The sequence below is a fragment of the Psammomys obesus genome, unplaced genomic scaffold (assembly GCF_907164565.1).
Source record: "Psammomys obesus unplaced genomic scaffold, mPsaObe1.curated_primary_1811, whole genome shotgun sequence".
In the NCBI taxonomy this organism is placed as follows: domain Eukaryota; kingdom Metazoa; phylum Chordata; class Mammalia; order Rodentia; family Muridae; genus Psammomys; species Psammomys obesus.
The window spans coordinates 47,469,519-47,495,490 of record NW_026585895.1 but is presented as its reverse complement, the minus strand read 5'-3'; the positions used below and the strand labels follow the sequence as shown (position 1 = coordinate 47,495,490).

At 45.6% G+C, this 25,972-nt stretch overlaps 1 protein-coding gene across 1 annotated transcript; it reads right to left on the bottom strand.

Annotated features, from left to right (window-relative positions):
• Positions 1-2,024: 2,024 nt before the first annotated feature.
• Zbtb34 (zinc finger and BTB domain containing 34) lies at positions 2,025-24,963 on the bottom strand. Its single transcript, XM_055600791.1, has 2 exons — positions 24,901-24,963; positions 2,025-8,308 (listed from the first exon to the last, which is right to left on the bottom strand). Exon 2 carries the CDS (start codon positions 8,284-8,286, stop codon positions 6,784-6,786), a length of 1,503 nt encoding a protein of 500 aa, XP_055456766.1. The 5' UTR covers positions 8,287-8,308; positions 24,901-24,963; the 3' UTR covers positions 2,025-6,783.
• Between the last annotated feature and the right edge of the window lie 1,009 nt (positions 24,964-25,972).

The window sequence follows — 25,972 nt, the reverse complement described above, 5'->3', positions numbered from 1 at the left end:
CCTGTGTTCGATTGCTGGAACCCCTAGGAAGGTACAGAGAACCAAAAGTTGTCCTCTGCCTTCTACACACGTGCTGGGGCAAGTGTGTCCACCTATGCATCATACACATACTCACACATTAACTAGTTTCTAAAACTGTGTGCTTATGAGCAAAATGCCACAACAGGAAGTGGAGAATTTCGACAGAGCCTGGTGGCAGGAGGCCCATTCAGGGGCCCGAGGAAAGGGGGCAATGCAGAAGAGGGAACAAAGCAACTGGTGGTTGTTACTGTAGCCTGGGAGCATGCCCCATTTCACCACCAGCCTCGACACAGCAGAGGAGGCAAGAAGGGCGGAGTGTTAGCTTAGGGCTACCGTGCTTGCCTACAACGTGGGAGTCAGAGAGGAGAGACGAGGGCATGGAGTTGATTAAAGGGCAGTGAGAAAGTAGATGAGACTGGCAACTGGCTCGGCACGTGCCCCGTGTGCATAGATGGGCACAGACAAGACAGGAATTCCTTTCTCTGTCTGAACAGCAGCAGAAGCCTGTATCCCTGGAGAAGAATCATCCGGCAAAGCAAGCATGCTCTTGGGAGATTTGATAAGGCCTCAAGGCACGTCAGTGATGGAAGCTAGCCACAGAGCCCGTATGTCTCAAAGTCAAGGCAATGGCTACCTTTTGATGCTTACATTAATAAAACTGAAGGAAGAACGCGAAGGGGTTGAGAAGAGGAAAAAAGAAATCATTTGGAAAATTCTCTGAAGCCAGCTCCAGGGACCTGGATGTGTGATGAATTGTTCATCTGCAAGTGCCTGTTAAAATGACAGTCATACAGAAGTAACTTGATTGCCAGAGTAGCAATCCTCCAGGTTCTGCATGCCACCTCAATTCTACCAAGACTTGTCATAGCTGGCAGTGCTTGCTTGGCAGGCAGAAAGAATCACGTTGGATTTCCAATACCACACAAACCAGATGGGGTGGTGCATGCTTTTAACCCCAGCAATCTAGAGGCAGAGGCAGGAGGATCAGAAGTTTTAGGTCATCCTTGGCTATGTGAGACTGAATCCATCCTGGACTATGGTGACCTTGTCTCAAAAAGTAAACTAAAGCCCTATAGTGGAGAGGGAGTGCAAAAAGAAGTTATGTGACTTAAGGTCGTAGTCAGGCAAAGACAAGACTTAAAGTCAGACCTCTAGGCATATAAACTGATGTAGGCCCCATCCAGTGGGGGAAGCTAGTTCCCAAACAGGCCTTCCATAGCATATACCCACTGTCAGTTGACTGTAGAGCAGCCCTGGCACACACGCAGGAAACAGTCAGCTTGTAGAATCATGGGAGTCATGCTGACTCATGCTTACACCACAGCCCCACTGTCCAGCTCAGCCCTTAAGACAAGGGCCTGCTCATTTTTTCAATGGACACCTGCCAGCTATCCACTGTGGTACAAGGACTGTGCTAAGAACTCAAGGGCAAGAGTTCAGGATTTGTGCAATAAGACACTGATAGGCTGAAGTGGGGGAGACGGGAACAGCCCCCCGATGACTGTCTAACACAGATGAAAAGTGGAAGAACTCAGTAAGTCTGTTGTGAAGGGTCTAACCTTGAAGGGCTGCTGTAAGGGAGAAAGGCTTCTGAGCTGGGGGAGTTATTGGGGGGAGTGTGATGGAGGAGTAGAAGACAGAGAGGAAGAAATGAGTGTAGGAGGAAGAAAAGATGAGGAGGAGAAAGGGTAGTCATGGTCACTGTCAGGCGGCTAAGCAGACAGAGAGCAGCCCATCCCACTGTAAGCTGCACTGGGCAAGGCACCACAGGGTTGCCGTGGGCGTGCTTCCACGCTGGATAGGGAAAGCATTTGGCATGGTTCGTGTTGAGGACACCTAGTCTTGGCCACACAAGAAAGGATCAGAGCTCCACAGCTACTTGAGTCTTCTTGGGATACACCTAGTCTTTCTGGCCTTTCAGAGAACCAGTGGGTAGTAAGAGACACAGGTGCTTGTCAGGGGCTGGAGGCAGAGAACACACAGACCACAGCAATGTTGCTCTAGCAGCATTTTTATTTACAAACAGCAATTTCCATTGCATCTTTACCATAAAAAAAGCCATTTACAAGCAAGAAACAAGAATTCAGAATGAAATTAAGCAGCACTGAAATATTCATGTCACAAACCTAAAGCAAAATGAATACAAGTAAAATATCATTTGAATAAATAGTCTTCAATTCATGCTACAAAATAACCCTCAATGGTAAGTTACAAGTTGATACAGCATCCGCTTAGCTAGCTTCATTTACTTCACGTGGTGATGAAGTGTGGCATTGTGAGGTTACCAGTTTATATTGCAAGATAATGACACCATGTGAAGTCATTCAAACTGCTCAGCCATTTGTAACGGAAGATTATGCTAGCCCTACTGCGAAAGTGGTACGGGGTGGTTTCACATTAGGAAAACGGTCGGTCGTTCTCAGGGGAGGCAGGTGAGTTTACCTCTTGCTCTAGTCAGGGCAGCAGCCTGGAGCTTGGTCTGCAAGTCCCAAGGCCACATTCACAGCATTCTTGTCACTGAAGGGCTGTGAGAGGTCTGTGTGCTCAATCTGCCACTCAGAGCAGCGAGCGAGGCTTACTCTGAGCTAATCAGGAGCAGCAATAGCCCTGTCTGTGCCAGACCCAGGGGGCACCTGGAGTTGGCAAGCCCTGGCAGGAACAGTGGGAACTCTGGCACTTACTGAAGACGGCGTGTATGACGACCATTACGAATCTGGAACAAAATGAATGACTTCTCTGAACTTACAGTTCAGCTGCACTGAGTACATGAAATCTATGATGTAAGAACTAGATAGTCTCGTATAAAGAGTTTACATATTCCCCAATACTTTCATATATAAAATTTAATAAATAACCCTGACCAGGCTAGAAGCACCATTCAAGGGGCATGAGCCCTTGGAAAATAGTTTAGATGTTGCATATTTGAGTCCCTTTCAGTGGAGGCTTCACAGGAAACCATTATAGAATCTAACAACAACAGTGACAACAAAAGCATCACAGTAACAAGTGGAAAGCTTAAAATAAAACAGCACCCTAAGGTAGAGCTCATTCACACGGACATTTCCCCTAGCCCTTGCTTTGTGTTCCCGCAGATTCTCTCCAGAACCAAGGTTGTTAAAAATTAAAACCACACACAGAAAATATGCAGGCCTATGGTCTGGGCTAAGGGTAAAATAAAGAGGTGGTTATACTTGCTGTTATTAAAAAAGACATACACTCATGCTCTGGAGATTTAAAAATTACCAATTTAGTTCTACAGTATATTCTGCTTAACAGTGAACTGACAGTATCCTTTCTGCTGCTTAAAAAAACAAACAAATAAACATCACACACACACACACACACACACACACACACACACACACACACACACACCCCAACAACAAAAACTGCCAAAGCAGAGCCAATTGATTGGGAGGCTTTTCCACTGACCGGGAAGATGAACTCATCTTTTAACTGTATTTACAAATGGTTTCTAAAGGTATTTACAGCTTTAGTAGAAACAAGAGGGCAGAGGACTGATGAGAAGAAACATAAGGATTGAAAACCACAAATGTTAGCAAAAGTATAAAACGTCTTCACAGTTTGTGCAATGGGGTAAATGTCATAGGGAAGGAAGGGCGCTGTGGCTGTCTTCACATTGTCTAAGGTGGAAAGGTAGCTGAGAAGAGACTCACTCACGCACAGGCCTGTATGGAAGCAGGACATAATTCACTGTGAAAGATGTCTTCACATACTGTTTATCTTAGTGGACTTGTGCATCTGCTATACGGAGAGACCTAACCTACAACTGTACAGGGACAGGTTTGCTGTCCGCAAGGAGTTACACAGTGAGCTTCAGGGAGAGAGGCCTGCTCGGCGGCCATGCTGGCTCTCCTGGCACATCCTCATGTGGCTAGGCACAATTAATTGCTGCGGCCCTGTCTGCATGGAAGGCCCTTGGCAGCCATGCCCTTTGGCAGGCACCTAGGGTGACTGTGCAGACAAGCTATGCAACGCTGTGCTGGCCTGGACGCTGTCTCCCTCAAAGCCCCGTGAACTTTACAGTACTGTGTTATGGCTTGAGAATTCATTCTTAACACTGCTAGCAGTGGAGAGGGTAAAGTATTAGCAACATGAATGGGAGCAAGCGCAACTTGCAAAATGTGGAATCATGATCATTTATAACTCAAATTGGTTTTCTGCCCCTAACAGTCCCATTACAATGTTTGAACCTGAACTGTACAATCAAAGCAATGTATATTTTTGTCAAAGACAATTTTGGATAAGTCACTCTTTGGTAAACTCAAACCAGCTAAACAAGTTGACAAACACAAGAACTCCGTGTACGAAAGTTCCAACAGACAGTGACAAGAGCCAGGACATGGACGCGCTGCCCGAGTGCACTCCCCTCGCCACAGGTGCTCTGGAAGCGCCTCAGAAGGCCACAGGCCTAACTAAGTGAAAAGGAGGCTCCTTCCATGAGCTCCACGTCTCACGTCCTTCGATTTGGGGCCTTTCTTGTCACAAACTTAATTGATATCACAACACACAAAAAAAATTTTTTTGCATTTAATTCTAAATAAACAAACAAACAAACAAAAATCAAAACCAAAAACATTTGTGTAAGGAAAATGAAAAATCACAGACATTTACCTGAAACCTCAGAACACACTTAAGTAGGTAAACATTTGGGGCCCAGCCTCTCCTTGAGGCCTTCAGCTTTCTCGGCTGAACAAATGCTTCAGGGAGAGAACAAACCCCGACTTAGGCAGTTTGACGAGGAAAAGGCATACCGTATACCCGATTAGCAAGAGCCGCTCCAGGAGGGAGCAGCGGGATTAGTCTTCAACAGGAGTTAACACTGAGGTGAGGCGAGCAATTCACATGAGCAGATCCTGTGTGCTAAGGAGGTGCTACTGAGCCGCCACTGGGGCTGCTACACACAAGGGCTGGAATAAAACTTAAGGAAAAACAAAAACAACAAAAATCAAAAACCTCCCCCAAAAACTGTTATTCTTGGTATTTTAACAGCCAAAAAAGCATGGCAAACCAGCAAACATCTTTTCCGTATTCTTTAGCTTGTAGCCTTTGAGGGTGGTCCTTAGCTTCTGAGTTTCTGTTTATTTGTTAGAGTCCAGGTTCTCAGGCAGAGCAGAGCACAGCTGCAAGACCGGCCCCTCAGCTGCTTCCTAAACTGCCCTTTGCCTGAATCCACAGAACCAGAGCTATCTGTGAAGCCTGCTGGTGTATATGGACCTAACAGCAGAGAAGCACTGACCAGACACAACTCAGACAGTAACCTGTTTGCCAGCACATGCTTTTGAGGTTTTTTTTTCAAGCTGTGAGCTTGAGAGGAAAGTAACTACGTCATTACTACTGGTAGGTTTCACATTTTCTAGACGGATACTGACCTAAAAGATATTTAACATAAAAATAGCACCACATGACCAAAAATGGTGAGACATACACAGATTTGGTGACACACAGAGGATCTTGGAGGGTTTTGACTTTTTTCTTCAAGCAGGAAACACTGAGTGGGGAGCCACTGAGGCTCTGTTAGCACACACAATACTAAGATAGATATATTGCTTGCAATTCCCATAGAGTATAGCTTTACAAAAAGTACAAATTCCAAGTTCTGCAGTTTCCCTGGGAACTGCATAGAAAAAGTTGTTGTGCACCTGAACTGGCTGTTTGAGGAGAGAGAGAAAAACCCAAAAGAAAACAAAACAACAGAACTACAACACTGCTTGGAGAATTTTGTAGACAAGCGCTACAAATTCCTGTCCTTTAGTGAGAGTACTAACTCCCGACGGAGCGACTGGATTTAGTTACCTGGTATGTATGCTTCTACAGTACGGAATGAAGGTAGATTTGTAGGCCAGTAAAAACCTTGAAAACCACTGCTCCTTTGGGGTTGGCTAATATAACACTACATTGTATAGAAAGGTCAGCACCACAGGTTGTCCAGTGTACCTGGACAACAAACAAAAATTCCAAAATGGTTTCCCACTACAGTTGGAGGAATTTTATGGCATTTGGTTTATGTGTTTGTTATGAAACAGAGCTACGAACACTGTGATTTGCTTTGCTTGCATTTGGACACCATGATTACTATATATCAAAATCTATTGACATTCTTCTGTAAGGGAAACGAAGGGTTAAAACTAACATAGTAGGTGGGGCTGAAACAGAGTCTGAGCTCTGTTCACATTGTATTAAATTATATATTCCTCTTACATTCACCTCAACCAGAATAAACTCAAATTTGAGAATGTATATATACTATATATATAATAACCACTTTATTATATATATATATAAATTGTCTAACTACCCCCTAAAAGTAATTTTAAATTAGAAAAGGTTACCCATTTGTACCAGCTGACGGCATCCTAGCCTCTCCATGAAAACACACTGGGGCTAGCACCCATAGAGAGCGCCTGCCTCTTTTGGCAGAGAACGTAGGGTCAACCAGTTGGCATAGTTGAATCACTGGCAGAGTTGGGAGAAACGTTCAGCCAAAGAGGAATACTGTCAGCCTGTGTTTTCCCTGGATATGCTGCCCTTCATGCTTTGAGCTCCTTGGAGAAGGGAAGGGGATGGGAGGGGAGGGTAAACACAAGAAGTACCCCACCCAGAACCTTCAGAGAAACTAGCAAGAAACCGGGAGGAACCGGGAGATTTCCAGATGGTGGGGAAAAGCAAAGATTACAACAAAGCAAATCACAACGATGCATTGATTGATGTGCTTTGTTCAGGTGCTCCTTCTCTGTCACCTTAGTCAGGTGCATCAGATACCGTGTGGATTTCCATGCGGGAATCTAGTGCCATCTCTGAGGCTGCCGCATCACTTTCGAGTTTCTGTTCCATGTACACATCTGTTCTTTCGGGGGACTCCATGCGACTCCTGACCTCGGTGACACCCGGGTGGTTTTTTCTCAGGTGCTGGTTGAGGGTGCCCTGGAATGGAAAGCACTTGCCACAGACCTCGCAGCGGAATGGTTTGTCGTCAGTGTGGCCCCGGATGTGGTACTCCAGCTGGTCCTTGCGTGTGTACTTCTTCCCACAGAACTTGCACACAAAGGGAGTGATGCCCATATGCAGCCGCATGTGCCTGTCGAGGCTTCCCTTCTGGTTAAAGGACTTCCCACAGTAAATACAGATCAACCGCTCGTTGTATGGGTACCAGTAGCCTCTGGCACTCCTCTCCCGGGGACTGCTCTCATAACCAGGATTGTTCATCATGGCTTCACTGTCAGAGCCTGGCACCACACCCTGCAGGTCACTGTGCAGGTGAACAGACAGAGCCCGCTTCTGGCGGGCCCCGCGGCCTCGGAAGCAGCTCAGCATGGACCTAGATGGGCTGGAATTGCTCTGACCTCCAAAAGCTTCTGGCACACTGGAAGGTTGTGAGGTTGCCTGGGAGTAGGGGTACGCATGCTGGAGCACAGAGCCATAGGCGCCTACATTCACAGCCACAACTTGTTCCCCATCCACCATCTCCGTGTGGTAGCCGTCGTCTCCCAGGGAGGAGCTGTCAGAACAGCTGGGCCGGTCAGACTTCTCCATCTTCACTTTCACCTCTGTGATCTGGCTCTCCCTCACCAACAAGTCCCCTTGCTCGTGGTCCCCTTCAATCTGAATCTCATACTCAGACACACTCCCACTGCTTCCCCGATCTGAGTGCCCCTCTTCCTGTAAGCGGCTCCGAAGGGCTTTGCTGGGGGTTGTCTCCATCCGGAGATCACTGCTGACTGGAGGCGGCCGTACCTGAGGGCAATATGGAGGGGAGATCTCAACAGGATTGGCGAAGAAGCTGCCATCTTTCACCCCGTTCTGGCTCTCAGAATTCTCTTCAGCACCAATGGTGACAGAGTCAACATCTCCCACGCTGATCTTTGAGTGGATGCTCTCCAGGATCTGCGTGCACTTGTCAATGACACACTGCATCTGAAGAAAGCTGGCTGCCGTCAGAAAACTGACAACATCCTTCAGCTGCAAGGACATCCTTCCAGTGTAACAGAAGGAGAGCAACTGCTCAAACACGCTGGGGTTCTTAATCACAGATATCGACAAGCCACTCATAGTGCTCAGTGCTGAATGGTCCCGGAAATACGGGGAGCTGGCTGCAAGGACGGCCTTGTGAGCTCGGAACGGCTGACCCTGAATGTGGACGATGATGTCGCATAGCTTCCCTTGCAGGCGGAGCTCGTTTAGTTGGCTCAGAACAGTGCTGCTGTGCTCAGGCACATCAAACTGAATGAAACTGCTGCTGTCCATTTCTCCCGACACCAGGCGTAATCTGCAGAGACAAAGAGCATCCGTAATTCACCAGGGCTCCTCAGCAAGAGCAAGCAATGAAAACAGGAGCTCACAGCAACTCCGAAGCTAGTATTCCTAAGGTCTGACTGAACATTCTTCCTCTTGCTTAGTTTTTAATCTTCCATCTCTCCATTAATTCACCTAAAGCCAAATAAGTGAATGATCAATTAGCCCACTGTCATTCTTACTTAACACACAACTCAATCAAAAGTAAAACACTGCATGCAAGAGCTGGAGAGATGGCTCCTGGTTAAGAGCACTGTCCGCTCTTCCAAAGGACCTGGGTTCAATTCCCAGCACCCACATGGCAGCTCACAACTGTCTGTAACACCGATTTCACAATTCTGGGGGATCTGACACCTTCACATTAATGCACATAAAATTATTTTCAAAAAAATTACTAAAAAAAAAAAAAAACACTGCATGTATAAGAAAGCTGGCTCAGCTGAAGGAAAGTAGAGTTTTTCAAGAAAAATTCCCTTTCACCTACTACCTGAGGAACTCCACAAAAATGTTCCAATTCCTGTACAGACTATCCTGCCTTGTATATTTCTGTATGTACATGTTTATGTACACACCACACGGGCTGGAACATGTATGAGTATGCCCATAGGGGCCAGAGGTCTTATTTTTTGAGAGTAGTCTCTCACTGAGCCCTAGCTCACCAACTGGCAAGTCTTGCTGATCAGCATGCCCCAAATGCCCATCTGTCTCCTGCCCAGGGCACTGGGACAGCAGGCACATGTCTCCCCTGTACAATGTGCACACAGTGTCCTCAGAGGCCAGGACTGAATGCTGGATCCACTGGGACTGCGGTTGCAGATGGTTGTAAGCCACCATGTGAGGGCTGGGGATCAAACCTGAGTCCTTAGGAAGAGCAGCCAGTGCTCTTAGCCACCTGGCCATTGCTCCAGCTCTCAAGCTGTTAGAGGACAGCTTTTCTAATTGCTGTCCTCTAACCTCAAGTACACTGCAAACATGCAAACACACACACAAACAAATAGCATACAGCTGCTGAGGTAAACACAAGACTAGATCAAACAATTCTATTTTTGTTTTTAAAATGACCAATAAATTTTGCTTTTTGAGACAGGGCCTCACCCCATAGACCAGTCAGTCTGGCCTCATACTCTGGTTTTCCTGAATGCTCGCCAACCATCAGAAAGTGAAATACTCCTTACCAAGAATCAAGAGCATGAAGGGCATGAGAGAAAGTCTGCCCTTGTTTCTAACTTACTTGAGCACTAACTCTCAAACCAGACAGACAGACTAGTGACAAAGCAAAGGCAGTAAAATGTTAACAGCAGTACACAGCAGTCAGTGGCTACTGTAAAAACCTGTTGGACCAGGCAGTAGTGCCATACACTCTTCATTGCAGCCCTCAGGAGGCAGCAGCAGCGGCAGCAACAGAGGCAGAGGCAGGAGGATCTCTGAGTTCGAGGACAGCCTGGTCTACATAGTGAGTTGGAGGATAACCTGTTATACAAAGAAAAACCCTATCTCAAAAACCAAGAAGCCGGGCATGGTGGTGCATGCCTGTAATCCCAGCACTCTGGGAGGCTGAGGTAGTCAGATCTCTGTGAGTTTGATGCCAGCCTGGTCTACAAAGTGAATCCAGGACAACCAAGCCTACACAAAGAAACCCTGTCTCAAATAAACCAAAATCAAAACCAAACCAAACCAACCAAACAAAAAACCCAAAACCAAGCCAAACAAACAAACAAACAAACAAACAAACCTATCAATTTTTCTGCAGCTTTGAAGTTTTTCACAATAAAACATTGAGGCTTAGAAAACATCATCTACAACAAAAAATAGTACAAGGGAAGTCAGCGCCTTAACAACTTTATCTTAAGGGAATAGTGAAAATATGTGACTCAAGCTGGGCACAGTGGCACACACCTGGTCTACAAAGTCCAGGACAGCAGGGCCATTACAGAGAAACCCTGTCTCAGAACTGGACCCCCTCCACGTGCGTGTGTGCGTGCACACACACATAATAAATAAAAAAAGAAACCACACAAATAAAAGGAAGAAGAAAAGAAAAAGAAGTGAGCCAGGCATCAAAACACATGACTGTAATCCCGGTACTCTAGGCAGGTAGATCTCTGTGAGTTCAAGGCCAGCACGGCCTACCAAGTGATTCAAGACAGCCAAGTCTACACAGAGAAACCCTGTCTCAAAAAACCGGAAAAAAAAAAAAAAAGAAAGAAGGAAGAAGTAACTCAACCCAGAAGGCTAGAAAAACAAAGAAAAACAGAAACAAAAAACAATTCACTAGCATATAAGCACTGAGAAAAGGTAAGACTGTAAGGTAAGTCTAAATCTAAGACTCTTGAAGGAAAGGATCAATCAGTTTGACTGGATCACATCAGAATTTTCAATCTTGTCAGAATACGAGTTAAACATTTTAGTCAAGAAGAATGTTGTGCTTCTATTTATCCTAGACTTCTGACTGAAACCAATTTGAAATCTGCATGAAATGGACATATTTTTAGGATAACATAAATTGGCAGAACTAAATGAAAAAGACACAGAAGTGCCAAGGCACAAATGATCTCCAGGCCGTTTACTGTTTTAGCCGCATCTGCGTCTCAATGCATCTGGTGTAAACCTGACACCAGAGGACAACACAGAGCAGAAAGAGGTCTGCTTCATCTACGGGGCTGTGAGACCCTCATGCAAACGCCAGGACTGAGGAACAGCTGCTAAAATGATCTGTGGCATCACAAAGTCAAAGGAGAAAACTGCGTGGCCACATCAACACCTCACCAAAAATTCATGTCAGAAGTAAATACCCCTTCAGAGTAAGAAAACACAGTAACCAGCAACTACTGTGAAGCAAAGACATTAGCCTTAAGAAAGAATTGTTGTCTCTTCCCAAAACTATGCAACAGAACTTGTCTAGCCCCAACACCCTTACCTCCTAGGGATTAAAGACATTAGCGTAATGACCCATCTGAAAGGGTCCTGCAGCAAGCGTTCTGTTTAACTCAGCAGTTTGCAAACTCATTTAACTGTGGAACTCTCTGCTCAAGGTACGACATTAGTATTCCAAAGAATTAGTGTTCTCTAAGCACATTCTAGAAATACTTCATTTAAAGGCATTCCCATGGGGCTTATAAAATAGACACAGCTTTTAACCATCACCTTCTCTCTCTCTTTCTCTCTTTTTTTTTTTTTTGGTAGTTTTTAGTTGAATAAAACATACATAGCCCTGGCTGTCCTGGAACTCATTATGTAGACCAGGGGCCCTTGAACCCACAGACATCTATCTGCCTCTGCCTGAGTTCTGGGATTAAAGGTGTGAGGGTGTGCCCACTACACCTGGCTTTACCATCACATTCTTCACATTGTTGTATCTGAAATCCTGAGGCAAAGCAACAAGAAAAAAAATGAAGGCGCACAGCCATTCAAGAAAAGACAGAATTAATGTTATATGCAGATATTATTTAAACAGAAAACACAAGTGATGAGGATCTAAGAAGCGGGATTACAAGAGTGCGCCATAACGCCGGCTCCTATCCACTATCTTAATAAGGAATTTTTATATGGATAAATGAAGAAACATATCTTGGCTGTGAGACTTAATGCTATAGAGATAAATGCTGTCTAAAATAAACTTATAAATATAATGTAGGCCAATGATTTTTTTTAAATTAAGTTTCTTAAAAAAAATGATTTAAGGGCTGGAGAGACGGTTCAGCAGTTAAGAACACTGTCTGCTCTCCCAGGGATCCTGAGTTCAATTCCAAGCACCCACATGGTGACTCACTACCATTTATACCCTCTACTGCCCTCTTCTGGCATGCAGGTGCACATGCAGATAGAGCACTCATACATAAATAAAATCTTTTTAAAAAATGATTTAAAAATGTATCTATTCTAGAACATTGCATGTGTTCAGTGTTTTCTAGTAGTTACCAACCCTCCAACCAAGCCTCCCCCATAGCCCAGTGCTGGACACAGAAACCAGAGCCTCAAGCACAGCTAAGAAAGGCTTCATTGCTGTACAGCACCCTAACCCACCCAGTCACTATGTTTATGAAGTAAAGTAATAATAATAAATTTAACCCAACAGAGCAAACATTATCATGAAGCATTTATTTTAAATTCCTCACCATTTCACACCAAATCTTGGTTACATGTCTTAAAAAAACAAAAAAGAAAAATCTATCCAGATATAATGTACAACTGGGTTCTAACTCACTGACAAGTCTAACCATGTGCCAAGCACCTGCATGAGGAGTTATACTCCTCTGACCATAAATCCTGGTCATCTTCAGGGTGAGGGTGCGGTCACAGAAGGCCACCGGGGCAATCACTACTTTAAGATCAAAAGGATGCAGAAAGGTTCCGGAGATCTGTGAGGGCGTGGAAGTCCTGCAGGGAAACTATCTCCACAGAAAGAATCACATGTGTTAAGAGAGACTGCCGGAGTCCAGAAGGAAGGACATTCTGGAAGCGCTTCTTCAGCAGGGACAGGACTAAAGGGAAAAGCAGGGGCCACAGAAGCTGCTGATGGCAGGAGATCACACCAAGATGGCTTCACGAGCCATTTCAAGTATGGGGAAAGGGACAAAGAGAGGTTGCTTGGGGAACTTGATAAACTTCATAGCTACACCCTTCCTGTAGAGCACTCCCCGAAGAGAAGGCACTGGGTGTACTACTAATAGTTTTACTTATACCTTAAAAATGCTTACAAAAAATGAGCAGGAAACAAATTATGAGAAGGATTTACAAAATACATGAAGAGAAGTATGAAACTCACAGATAATAAAGCCAAATATCATAACTGCAAACTCCACAAATATGAGCAGATGCTTTTAAAAACAAAGAATAAAAATAGACTTTTAGACAGAGAGAAAATAGTCATTTTATCAGTAAACAAACAATATTTAACAAGAGATGAAATTCTTTCTCCATTTGGCAAGACTTACAAAAATAAACCTGTCACCTAAGAAAAGGTCACACATCACCCACATCTTGTGGCATTTTCCCAGCAGAAGGTGTCTAAACAGATAATCAAAGGGTGAAAAGGAAAGAAGGTCTGGAGGCCTCACAAGTGGTAGAGCATTTTGTGATGGAGCATAAAACTGAAAAGGGCTTCCTAGAGGCCGCCTGTCTCCGGGCTGCAGGAAAGAACAACCGCCCTAACACCCAAAGGACCCCATCTTTCTGCAAAAGGAGAAAGAAGGTGCTCTCCTCTGCCTCACAGTAGCTTCCCTAAGAAGCGACATGAGACTTGAAGACTCCTCCCCCAGACCTGCTAACAAGCAACACTCGGTAAACCGGTAAACCGCTCCTGGGAAGTCAGCAAGGTGAGCTCCGTTAATTTCAGTTCTAGGCACAGTACCAGGACACATAGGTCTAGGCACCGAACAGAAGAAAAGGCTCAATTGATTGCAAGTTCTATACCCCATGGCCAGATTTATCCTAGTGGCCCCAGAACTCAGAGGCTTTGTCCGGATACCAATTGCACCCATGGTCCACTCTCTGCTCATTAGAGCCAGCAGCTTTTCCTTGCATGGAATTTCAACAGACCTACTTTATTTTAGGCAAAGTTTTTACACACATTTGTCTTTAGAGTAAAAACACATGCCTATTATAGCATTTCAGAGCATAGTAAAGAAAAATATAAAAACAACAAAACTCTCCCCACTCCAATGCCCTCTTTCCAAAGGAACCCTCAGAGAATCCTGAATTTGTGCTTGCATGTGCTGGCCAAGGAACGTAACTAGGTCTGGAAAGACCAGAGGTTCCATGTTATTTCCAGCACCCATGTGGCAGTTCGCTGCTACCTGTAACTCCAGTTCCAGGGGATCTGATGCCTCCTTCTGGTCTCTCTGGGTGTCTGCATGCCTATGATACACATACAGACAAGCAGATATACACATGGACATTAAAAAAAAAATCTAATATACCTTAAAATCCTCCTATAGAGGCACTTACTCATCAACCTCATTTTTTCCAACTTCATAAACCCTAAGGACAGCTGTGTAACATTGTGTTGAACCAACGTCAACTGATGACAAAACCAGGAAGCAAACTAATCAACCAGCACACACAGCACGGTGGCGCGTTACAGACATGGTGGCTCTCTTGTAACATCCCGAAGAAGAGCTGACAGGCTTTGCATTTCAACCTCTAATGCTGAAGCATCTTCTAAGAGGTGGCGAGTGCCCACTGGTTTGCCCAGCCCACGGGGAAGAACTGCTCCCCACACCTACCAGCATCAAGGATTAAGCTGTCGTAGCTTTGCTGAACTGGAGGGAGGAGAACAGCCCCTCCTCCTTCTGCTGCACATGTGCTTTTCTACCAATGAGGCCGCCATGTTTCACACTTCATGGCAATTTGTCAATGGCAGGCTGAAGGCAGCTGGGCTCTGAACTGCTTCTTCTTATCCTCTGCCTGCAATTGCCTTTTTACTGGATTGTCAGAACTCTTTGTAAATTAAGGAAATTAGTCTGCCATTTGTGCTGCACTAAGATTTAATTGCAATCAGTAAATGGCATACTAACTGGGGACTTAAATTATTTCTCTACACATATAGGAAATACTCATTCAACATCAACTCCTACATACAGCAAACCACAGGGAATGCAAGGACGCGCAAAAGTCCCTGTCTTGCAGTTTGACATGGGCTTAATGCAGCTTTCTCCCAGCCCACGGAGAGATGGGAATCAAATTCATTTTTGATAATGCAGAGATGTGATTTATATTCATTTTTCATTTAGATTAAGTTTACAGCTGCTTCAGAAAACAATAATGAATTTGATTATTTCACTCACTAAAAACATTAGGATCAGTGTTCTTTAATTTGGCAGATTAATCATGTCTTCCTAGCATATTATAATAGGGCAAAACAACAAAACAACAACAACCCTAGTCATTTATCCTATATTTTAACTCTAAAAATAAGGAATTAGCTGAAACTGGCTACTGTTCATGTCTTCATGGTCCTCAACCTGTGGGAAGATGCTCGCCTGCTCCTTCAATGTCACCTGCAGTCATACCCCTGAGCCCTCCCAGCATGATCATCATAAAACTCCACTTATTGAATGCAATCATGCCTCACCTCAAGGAGACCCTGTGCTTCCCAAATGAGGCAGGTACTATTATTCCATTTTAGAGATGAGACTCCAAGAGGCTGATTTTTCCAGCATTATCTCCATCCTGATCTTCTATGGGATAACCTCCCTGTTTCACTGTGCCCAGCAGAGGAAGTGAAGCAGCAAAGGCAAAAGAGGAAGGAAGGTCACAGAGAAAAGTGGCAAGTATCTTCCTATCACTAAGATAGGGAAGGCATTTTAGTAACAGACCTTGAAAGTACAATGCTTAAAGTGTCCTCTTCCAGATCAAAACCACCTGTTCATGCCTGTTTTCCTAGTAGAGTAGCAGGAAGACAGGAGGCCAACCTATGCTACAGCAGATTCTTTCTGAAAGCAATAAAACCAAACCTGTGCAGATAGATAAGAGTTATGATCAAGAAAACATGGGGTGTCGGGGGGAAGGGGTGGCTCCTAATAAAGTGCAAGACCTCTTCCAAGATCAGTCTTGATACCCTTGGATTCTTCAGACCCCTTTCTCTGGCTCATTATGTCTGCTTTAAGCCAAAAGCCCTCTCTCCATACAAAAGCCTTCATTGGTTAGAAACCACAAAGCTAGGGTTTAAGTGACAGCCCTTTGGTGATTCAAGGTGTCACCAAGACAACACAGGTTCAGCCCAACTTCAACAGAATACAAAGCAGCACTGAGACTAGAGTTCAAACAGCAAGAGTAAACTCTGGCGGGTGCGCAGGACTGAGTGAGCCATGAGGATGCTAAAGAGGGGCTCCAAGTAGTAGGGAGTTCTAATTGACAGGTGAGGTCAGAGTAGCAGATCAAAGAGGGAGAAGTTTGGGCACACTAAGGGAGGTCACAGCTTAGCATTGTGGGCATGGCAACAGGGAGAGGGACTGGTCCATCAACTACTATTCCTCCCACACACCAAGGGAGAAGGGAACAAAAGGCTTAACAAAAATCCGGATGGCAATAGGGCTACTTGAAAGTTTTGCACAATCCCAAAAGAAAAAGCGCAGGACATACCGCTGCACTGCGATGCCACACAGTGTCCTGTTCTGAAATGCAAGATGACCTGATCCTAGCTCAGTTCCAAGGCTTCCCTGCAAAGTGATGTTTTTAACCTGAGGGAGATCTGGACGAAAGGGCACTGTACAGAAACAGAGAGATAGGCGCACAGTCAAGCAGAAACTAACAGACATGCTGAGCTAAAAAGAGACACCGGTGACTAGCCCTGTTCCTTTACATGGTATGGACAAAGGAGAAAAAAGCAATGACACTCTTACAGGGGGATGTCACTGCAGGTCACTTGCAGGGTGAAATGAAAGGCCTGGCCAATGTAGAACTAGGCTCCTGAAGCCTTCAAAGTGGTTGCCTGCTTGCTAGTGTCCTAAAAACGAGTAAGCAATCAATGTTCAGCTAGCTCTGGCTGTCGCCTGAGTACCATCAACATTCTTACAAGAGTATTTTGAAAAGACTTGTGTATCACCAAAAAAATAACTGAAAGCGCTTGGTATATTCATAAACACTAGCTCTCCCAGGCACAACATCAGTTCCAGAATCCACAAAGGCACAGACAGACAAATGTACAGGACTACATAAAAATGTACAATAAAAACACAACTCTCTCTCTAAAAAGCCATAGGTAAATGACAGATTGAAAGGAAGTACACACAGATTTCATAGTGGGCTATTTCTAAATTACTTAATTTGTTAATCAAATTTGACTGACACAAAAAAATTTCCTCAAGAATAGGCAAAGGCTATTTACAGCTAAAAAGACAAAACCCCACCAAAACATGTTAAAGACATTGGATCACATGACTAAAGACATTTGGATCACAAAAAAGAAAATGATATTTTTTAGTAGTGGGCAGCACTGGGGTTGAACCCAGGACTGTGCCTGTGGTAGGGAATCACTCTACCACTGAGGCACACTATGCTCCAAGACACCACTTTTATTATCTGTCTGTCTGTTTTTCAAGACAGGGTTTCTCTGTTTAACAGCCCTGGCTGTTCTAGACAAGCTTTGTGGACCAGGCTCGCCTTGACCTCACAGAGATCCACCTGCCTCTGCAGTGCAGGGATTAAAAGCTTGTGCCACCACTTCCCGACCAAGATACCACTTTTAAGCCATTAAATGTAAGAAAGCTTTTAAATGCTGGCAAATGTATTCCTGAGGGATAATTTGGTGGTATTTATCAGCACATACAAGGCCTTTGGTCTAAGTTAACTGCTAAAAATTGTCTGGGAGCTAGCTGGAGAAACAGCTCAGCAGGTAAAGGTACTTGCCACTTAAATTGATCACCTGAGTTGGACCTTTGTGACACACATGGCTAACTCCCACAAGTTGTCCTCTGACAGGCTGTTCTCCACATGTGCACAGTCCCATGTTCGTGTACCCACACACTTAATAAATGAATGCAATAGAAATTAATTTTTAAAAATTAGAATACAGAATCAGTGCTTACAGAAGTATGTATGTATGTTGCAGATGTATACAAAATGAAAGAAGACATGCATTGTGCTTTTTTCCTCTCTCTCTTTCTCTCTTTCTTTTTCTGCTAGTCACAAAAGGTGACTGATTAAGAAAAAGCAGGGTAGCGCCGAGGGTAGTGGGGGTGCGCCTGGAATCCCAGTACTCAGAGAGGCAGACACAGGCGGATCTCTGTGAGTTCGAGGCCAGCCTGGGTTTACAAAGCTTTCCAGAACAGCCAAAACTACACAGAGACACCTTGTCTCGAAACAACAACAAATAAGATAAATAGGCTACACAGAGACACCCTGTCTTGAAACAACAACAACAATAAATAAGATAAATAATAAAAAAGAAAAAGCAGGGTGCAGTGGCAAGTAGTTCAAGCTACTTGGAAAGATGAAAGCAGAACAGCCACCAAGGTCTGGGAGTTTAAGAACAGCCTGGGCAACAAGGAGAAACTCTACCCAAAACAAAACAAAACAAAAACAAATCTATAATGAAACATAATATAGTTGTTAAAAGGAACGACTGAGCCAGGAGGTAGTGTCTCACGTCTGTAATCCCAGCCCTCAGGCAGAGGCAGGCTGATCTCTGTAAGTTGAAGGCCAGTCTGATCTACAGAGAAAGTTACAGGCCAGCCAGGGCTACATAGAGAAACCCTGTCTCAATAATCCAAGAAAGGACAGATATAGTGTGTATGCTTCGATATGGAAGGAGCTCTGTGATGTACTTTAAAAGTAGACAGATGTAGAACAATTTACGCACGCTAAAAAATTTCTGTTTATTTATTTATTTTTGAGGCAGGCTATAGCCTGTCTCTATAGCCCAGGCTGACCTCAAGCTCAAGGCAACCAGCCCTCCTACCTCTGCCTCCCAAATACTGGAATTACAGGTATATACCATCATGCCCAGCTTTATACTATGGTTAACTTTTCAACAACACAGGGGCTAAAGGTGCTAACAATATCTATGGGTAACTTTTGATTCTCTAAAAACTTAACTACCAATAACTTGCTGTTGACTGAAACTCTAACCTATTATAGTAAACCGACACACACTCCTATGTTAGAGGTTCTACACACTGAGAACTACACAACAACCCCAAGAGAACACTTTTTACTGGCACATGCAAGTCACTGGGGCTGGCAAGCATGGCAGGAACTGCAGGAGGCAGCTATGGAATTATAGTAGCAATTTATGCAGTTATGATTTAAGGCTGCATTTTGTCCCCTGAGGGGGGAGCAGCCTTAGCAGGTCACAGAGGAAGACATTGCAGCCAGTCCTGATGAGACCTGATAGACTAGGGTCAGATGGAAGGGAAGGAGGACCACCCTATCAGTGGTCTTGGAGAGGGACATAGGAGAGAGGGAGGGAGGGGTTGGGAAGGAATGAGAGAGGGGGCTACAGCTGGGATACAAAGTGAATAAACTATAATTAATATAAAAAATAAAAATTTTTTAAAAACGTAATTGTTTTGTTTTCTGAGACCACTGGCCTGGAACTCACCATTTGTAGCAATCCCCCTGCCTTTGACTCCAGAGATAGATGTCTTCAGGTTTGCATTCTTCTGGACTATGAAAGGCAGCACTTATGGTTTGCATTTATGCATGGACATTACTGTAGCTTTGTGGTAACAAATGACAGAACACTGTCCACACGCTTACGCATCGGAGACACGCCTTTTCCTTATTGTTTTCCATCTTTAGAGGCCATGTAGTTTCGGGTTTTTTTTTTCAAGTTGTGGGGAAAAAATACACACATACACACACATTAAGGGTTTAGGGATTAAACTCCATGGTGGGGTACTTGTCTAGCAAATACAAAGCCTGCATGAGCGGCCACAGCCCTAATACAAGAAGCACAGCAGGAATATCAATGTAGAGACGAGGCTAGAGAAGGAAATGAAATTCTAGGGCAGCCATAGTGTACATGTGTCCAAAGAAGGAGTCACAGAAACTCAAAAGTGTGGGCTGGCATCCACTCTGGGGCACAAGAGTCCAAAAAGGGCAAGCTGAGATTAGGCTGCCCAGTGGGCAGGAGGAGGTATGGAGTGGGAGAGACTGAGGACTGATCAACAATTTGCTAACTGAAGAGGGCATTGCATTACAGAGCTAGGGAGGGAAAAAAGAGCTGAGAAGCAAAGAATGCATTTGCTCCTAGGGAGAGGCCCTCTAACATAGTAGTAGTGGGTCAGAGTCAACACACCCGATCCTCCTGAAACACCACTTCCACTGACTAGGATGGAAAGCAAAATCCAGCACCACACCTAACATTACATGTGAGGAAAACTAACACAAAACCTCTTACACCACAACCTGTGCCCAAGAGCCTACTACAAACAAGAGACTCCTAAATATTACCTGGACAAAATATGAAAGGGCTTAAAGTCCCTTTCATAACGGCCACAGGTAAAGCCTCGGAATGCTCTCCCCATGACAACCTGGAGTACAGACCAAGCAATGGGTGTTGTCTCACTCGGCCAGACGAGCTCCTAGGCAGGGACCTCACAAGCAGCTCTTAGCATGGGTCAGCTGATGCATCCTAAACCAAGCAGGTTAAGTCAAGGCCTCTGGACTGCCATGACAGCAGTACCCTCAGCACTCAGGCTGCCCTGCTGAAGATCCTGGAGGTGCAGGATAGACAGAAAGCAAAATCTGCAAAGTGGCTGACTTCTATCTCACCTGGAAACTCTGCTGCTTCCAGAGATGCTACATTTCCAAGAAAAGAAAGGAAGGTGACAAATTTGGAAGCTGTTTGAGGCACTAGGAAGGACCATTATTCTCAGTCAAGATGTGTGTGATTCCAAACCCAGGCTTTCGGTAGCCTGATAAGCAAGCAGTATGCCTGCAGGAAGCATTGTGATGCCGATGAAACTCAACTCAAGAAAAAAAGAAGGGAGGAAATGGCATTCTGTGATGGATATTCATGAAGGGCGCTTCCTAATTTAAAGGAAAACAAGTTTAGAGTTCTTACTGCATTAATTCATGTGAGAGAACATTTTTATCCGAACTGTTACATTTCTGAGCGAGGCGCTAACACTCTCCAGGTCTGCCCAGATACACTAATTTGGGGAGGGTGTGAGTTGTCTTAGTCAATGCAAAACATTGGAAGGCGCTTCTGAGCTTTTCACACAGGAGAGGAATGGCTGCTTCAACCTAACCAGCATCAGTGAGGACGAGCTGCTCTTAGCTCCTGCCCTGCCACTGTGCAGAAGAAGCTCTTCCTGGCAACACACAAACGCTGCAACTATTTCCACTGTACAGATGAAGAGACATACTCCTCCAAGAGACAAGGAACTTTCCTGGAGTTACTTAGTTAATGACAACCAGCTAGGAACTGAAACCACATTTGTCAGTCTCAAGGTCAAAGTGTATACCCCTCTAAGAAGGAAGAGAAGAACTCAGGAATCCTGGTGAGCTGTGTGGCTTTTCTTGGTGTCCACACGACCCATTTCAAGTGGCAAGACAAATCCCATTCAAGATGCCCTATAAAACTCAGTTGGTCTGACGTGGTGGTTAAGGGGGCCATAATGTCAAACTGGACAAACATTTCAAATGGTTTTCAAATTTTGACTGTGAAATGCTCATTGTTTTTATACTGTTAGTAAAGTCGGCCCCAAAAAGCATTTCAAAATCTTTGCTTTTCTTCTAAAGATAGGACTTTGCTATGTTACCCAGCTGGACTCAAACTCCTGGGTTCAAGTAATCCTCCTGTTTCAGTCTAATATGGTGCCAGAGTTTTGCCTGGTGTTCCTGGCTATATTTTTCACATTTGAATCATGGGCTGAAAAAATGACTCTGTTTCAGGCAGAAGGAGTAAGCTTTCTTAAAGCAAGACCCTTCAAATAAATTAATGTGTATCTGCTCATGGCTGGCTTTTTTAGGAAACCTGGAAAATATACGCGTTCCACCTCTTATAACAAACAGATTAGAAAGGCTCACCTTGAACTGCATCCTTCCAGGGTGCTTTCCATGCCAGCAACATCAACAGAAAAAAACCCTTAGAAGCTTGACTACACTCAGTTGGTGACCTTCACTAAACTAAATTCAGCAGTTTGTCAGCTACAAAACATTAAATGGACACAAGTAAGAAGTCTGAAAGCATGAAACAGAATTTCAACTAAAATAACATGAAAATTAATGGAAATATAACAAAATGATGGGACTCTAGGTTCATAATACTTGACATTCTTGCTTCAACCGGAAGGCAAAATAAGAGACATGTACAGATGGGCTAGACAGAGAACATGGCAGTCTATCTCCTTTGCACTCTGAGAGCACCTCACCTAATCACAGTAAAATGTCTTTAGCAGTCCCTAAGTTTTGCTACCTCCTTTGTATGCCATCTTCATTAAAAGTCACAGCAGCTGTGGAGAGGGTGTAGGCTTAGGAAGAGCTTACTTTGCCAGCCTGAATTTAGATTCTCAGCACCCATGATGCCATGCAAAGGCTCCTGCTTGTGGTCCCAGCACTGGGGAGGTGGGACAGGAGAAGCTCTAGGGCTTCTTGCTGGTCAACCCATCTGAGACCCTGTCTCAAAAGATAACAAGGAGTTGGGAGAAAGGTAGAATAGTATACCTGTCACTCCATCCTAGCGTAAGTGTACATGTTTGTACACACACACACACACACACACACACACACACACACACACACTGTAAAACCCTACAGCGCAGACTTTATTATACATTACAAGTAAGAAAAGTCAGGTTCAACCTGGAGATGCAATTCAGTGGTAGAGCATTTGCCTAGCATTTGTGAGGCCCTGGGTTAATTAACTCTTCAGCACCAAACAACAACAAACAACAACAGCAACACCACGAAAGAGGCAAGCTCAGAGAATGTGATAAGTTGCTGGAGTTCACCTAGTTGGTGAGTGGCTGTGCTGAGATTCAAACTCAGGCCTGTCTGATGCTTGCTTTCCCCATAGACTTAAGAATTCCTCCTATTTTTTTTCTTTCCTGATCCTGTTTCACAGAATTTATTCTGTGCTTTCTGCATTTGAGAATAAAATTGAAAACAGCCACCTGGAATTGCAGCATTAAGCACCAGCAGTTACAGAGGACAGAGAAAGTTATTAACTAAAAGCTGTTGTTAACTATTAACAGCTTTTCCTTCAAGAAAAAAAAAAGTTGTTTACCAACAAAAATCAGGAACTGTTTGAGGACCTATTATCAAAATTCCAGTTCCAGCATCAGGTAGCAGAAAGAATCTGAAAGAAGCATTAACATGCTGTGACTTCAAACAAAACTGCTGTTCCAGCTGGGCCGGGACAGGCTCCATAACCAAGGAAGCTTGCTTTGGAGTCCCAGCGCCACAAAGGCATGGGGGAGGGCGGTGAGGGAACACCCTTTGGAGGAAGTGTATCTTCAGCAGGGGCCGAAGGAAGTGAAATGGAGAATGTGCTCAGAAGATTGGAACAACACCCCTACAGGCAGTCGTAACCTGCCTGTAACTTGGAGAACGGAGGCAGGGAGAAAAGTCAGGCTCCAATGAGAGGAGTAAACCAAACGGAGGGGGCCCGAGGGAACAGCGAAGCACCATGAAGCGAGCAGGACACGACTCAGCTCTTAGCAGTGGTCTGCCTTGTTCCCCTAGTTCACTGTCCCAGCCTCTGTTCCTTCCACCGCTAGCAACCCTGGTCTCTTGCTCCTGGAAAATGCCTGCCTCTACAACAGTTTCAACTTTGACCTAGCGTTCAGGAACCAAGCCTAATCAATCTTTCCTCCTCTCCTACTCCTCTCCCATCTTAGCCCTCCGGTCTAGTCACTAACTCCATAGGATCCTTTTTCCCCCATCTAAATCCTACTGGCCCTCAACGCCCAGTTAAGTACCACCCCTTCAGTAAGCCCCACAACTGCCTACTGACCTCCACCTCTCCTGCTTGATCCTATAGGACGCAGACTTTTCTCACCGACATTACCTTTTCACAGGCAATGTCTGAACACCCACTCTAAAGCCTTGGAGAATCAAAGTGCCTTCAACTCCTTTTCTCCACCACTCACAACGTGACATTTACTACGAAAGCAAGGACTCAACTAATTTTTTTTGTACTTCCTATACTAAGTTTGGCGTTAGCATAAAGGAAGGATGGGGGAGGGTGAAACCTCTGGAGTCAAGAGACCAGCTACGAAGCTGTTGCAATAATCCAGATGTGAGGCAAAAACAGCTTAGACTAGGGAACAAAGACAAAATGGGCAAATACAAACAGCAAAATGTTTGCATGCAAAACGCTCCACAGGCCGACGGCAAGGAACGACGGAGGATCAGTAGAGCTATTTCCAAGAAAACGTTTCTGGGAATCATTTTGAAACCTCCCTGCGACAAAGTGCACGAAGCGGTTAAAAAGCCTACATCTGGGGTCTCGGGGAAGACTTCGGTAAAACTGCCCAGCATGCTGAACCAGGTATAGACCTTGCAATGTCAGACGTTCACATCATGAGGGGTCTGTAGGGAGTTCATCTAAACTCTCAATTCTCAGGTGGAGAAACTGAGGCCCAGCACGGAAAAAAACTTGCTGAAAACCTCAAGATGGAGTGTCCCAGATTTAAGTAGCCCAGAGCAGTCACTTGGCCTAGGCGAGCAATGTTTTACACGCCCCCCTCCCCTGTCCGTCCCCAGCCGTGCGCCAGTGACCACGGAGACCACCCCGGCCAAGCTTAACACACGCCGCCTGTTTACCTGGCCCAAAGCAGTGGCCGGAGGCAGCAGCTCCTGGGCAGCCTCCCGCTGACCCCCCCAGGCCGGGCCTGGCTCTCCGGGGACCACGGTCACTAAGACCCCTCGGTACCGGAGGAAGAGCAAGCCGCTCGGGGCGGAGGTTGGAGAGGTGCGAGGCAGCAGCCCTGGTTCGCCCCTCCTGGACAACTGCCTGGCCTCCGGCAGGTGCCCGGGCCTCAGGACCCCGCCCGGCCGGCCCCGGCACTGACCAGGCAGCGTCTCGCCCGACCCGCCGCGCCCACGGGGGGTTGGACAGCTGCCCCACGGGCCGTCCCGACCCTGCCGCCTCCGCCCGCGGCCCGCCAGCCTCACCTGGGCCGCGCGCCGCGCTCACATCGCCCGCCCGCGGCGCCCCCTCCGCCGCCGCCGCCGGCGCCAGGCCCTTCCCCGCCGCTCCCGCTGCCGCCCCTGCCCGCGCCCCCCGCCCCCGGAAGCGCTTCCAGGCCCCGCCCCCTGAGCGCCCGCGTTTCCGGGCAGGCGCGGACCCGGGCGGGTGTTGCTGCAGCCGGGTCTCTCGCGGGTGGCTACAGTCTGGTCGGAACCCTGCTTTCTGGACGCTGCTGCAGGAGGACCACCGGACGGGCTGGCGGCTGAGCGGCAATCCGGTTCTGGAGCCAGAAATCCCGACTCTGAGGACCGTGGCCTTCCGCCCATCTTCTCCTCGGCGCCCCCTGCTGGCCGGAGCAGAACTAGGCAGCACGCCCCCAATTACAGGAGTGAGCGTCCATGAGCAGCTACCTGGATAGGTTTTCTCTTCTGTAAAAAGGCTCCCTAGCTTTAAGACAAACAAGAGCTCACGGACTGGAGAAATGGCTCAGTAGTTGAGAGTGCTGACTGCTCGGGTTTCATCCCCAGCCCCCACATGACAGCTCACACCTGTCTGTCACGCCAGTTTCAGGGATCCAGCACCCTTTCTGGACTCATAGGACACGAAGCACGCACGTGGTGCACAGACCTGGTGGCAAAACACCCATACAATAACAATGAATAACTTTAAAAATGAAATAAAATAATTTACCCACCCACCCAAAAGCTCCCAAGAGTGGGATCAGCAGACCCATAACATAGAAATGCTTCTCAGACCAGATTACCTCAGGACAGCTGGGCTGGTTCATAATGTCCACAGCAGTGAGGTTGTGTTTGCCTGTAAACCCAGCCTTGGGCCTCATCATTTTAACTGATTCTTAAGTTTATGGGTAACAACCTGGATATTCTTGACTGTAACACAGTGTGTGCATGTTGTTAAGGACAATAGAGACTAAAATATTCTTAAGTGTTTGGCCTTCCTGCCAAGTGTCTAAACGTTCTTGCCCTTTTACTACTCGACTCCAGCCCACTTTGCATTCTCATTAGGCTAAACTGGTATCTGTGTGGGTAAATGTTG

Excerpts from the sequence above, each read along its gene's own strand:
- Zbtb34 (XM_055600791.1), bottom strand. The coding sequence starts at position 8,286 with ATGGACAGCAGCAGTTTCATTCAGTTTGATGTGCCTGAGCACAGCAGC.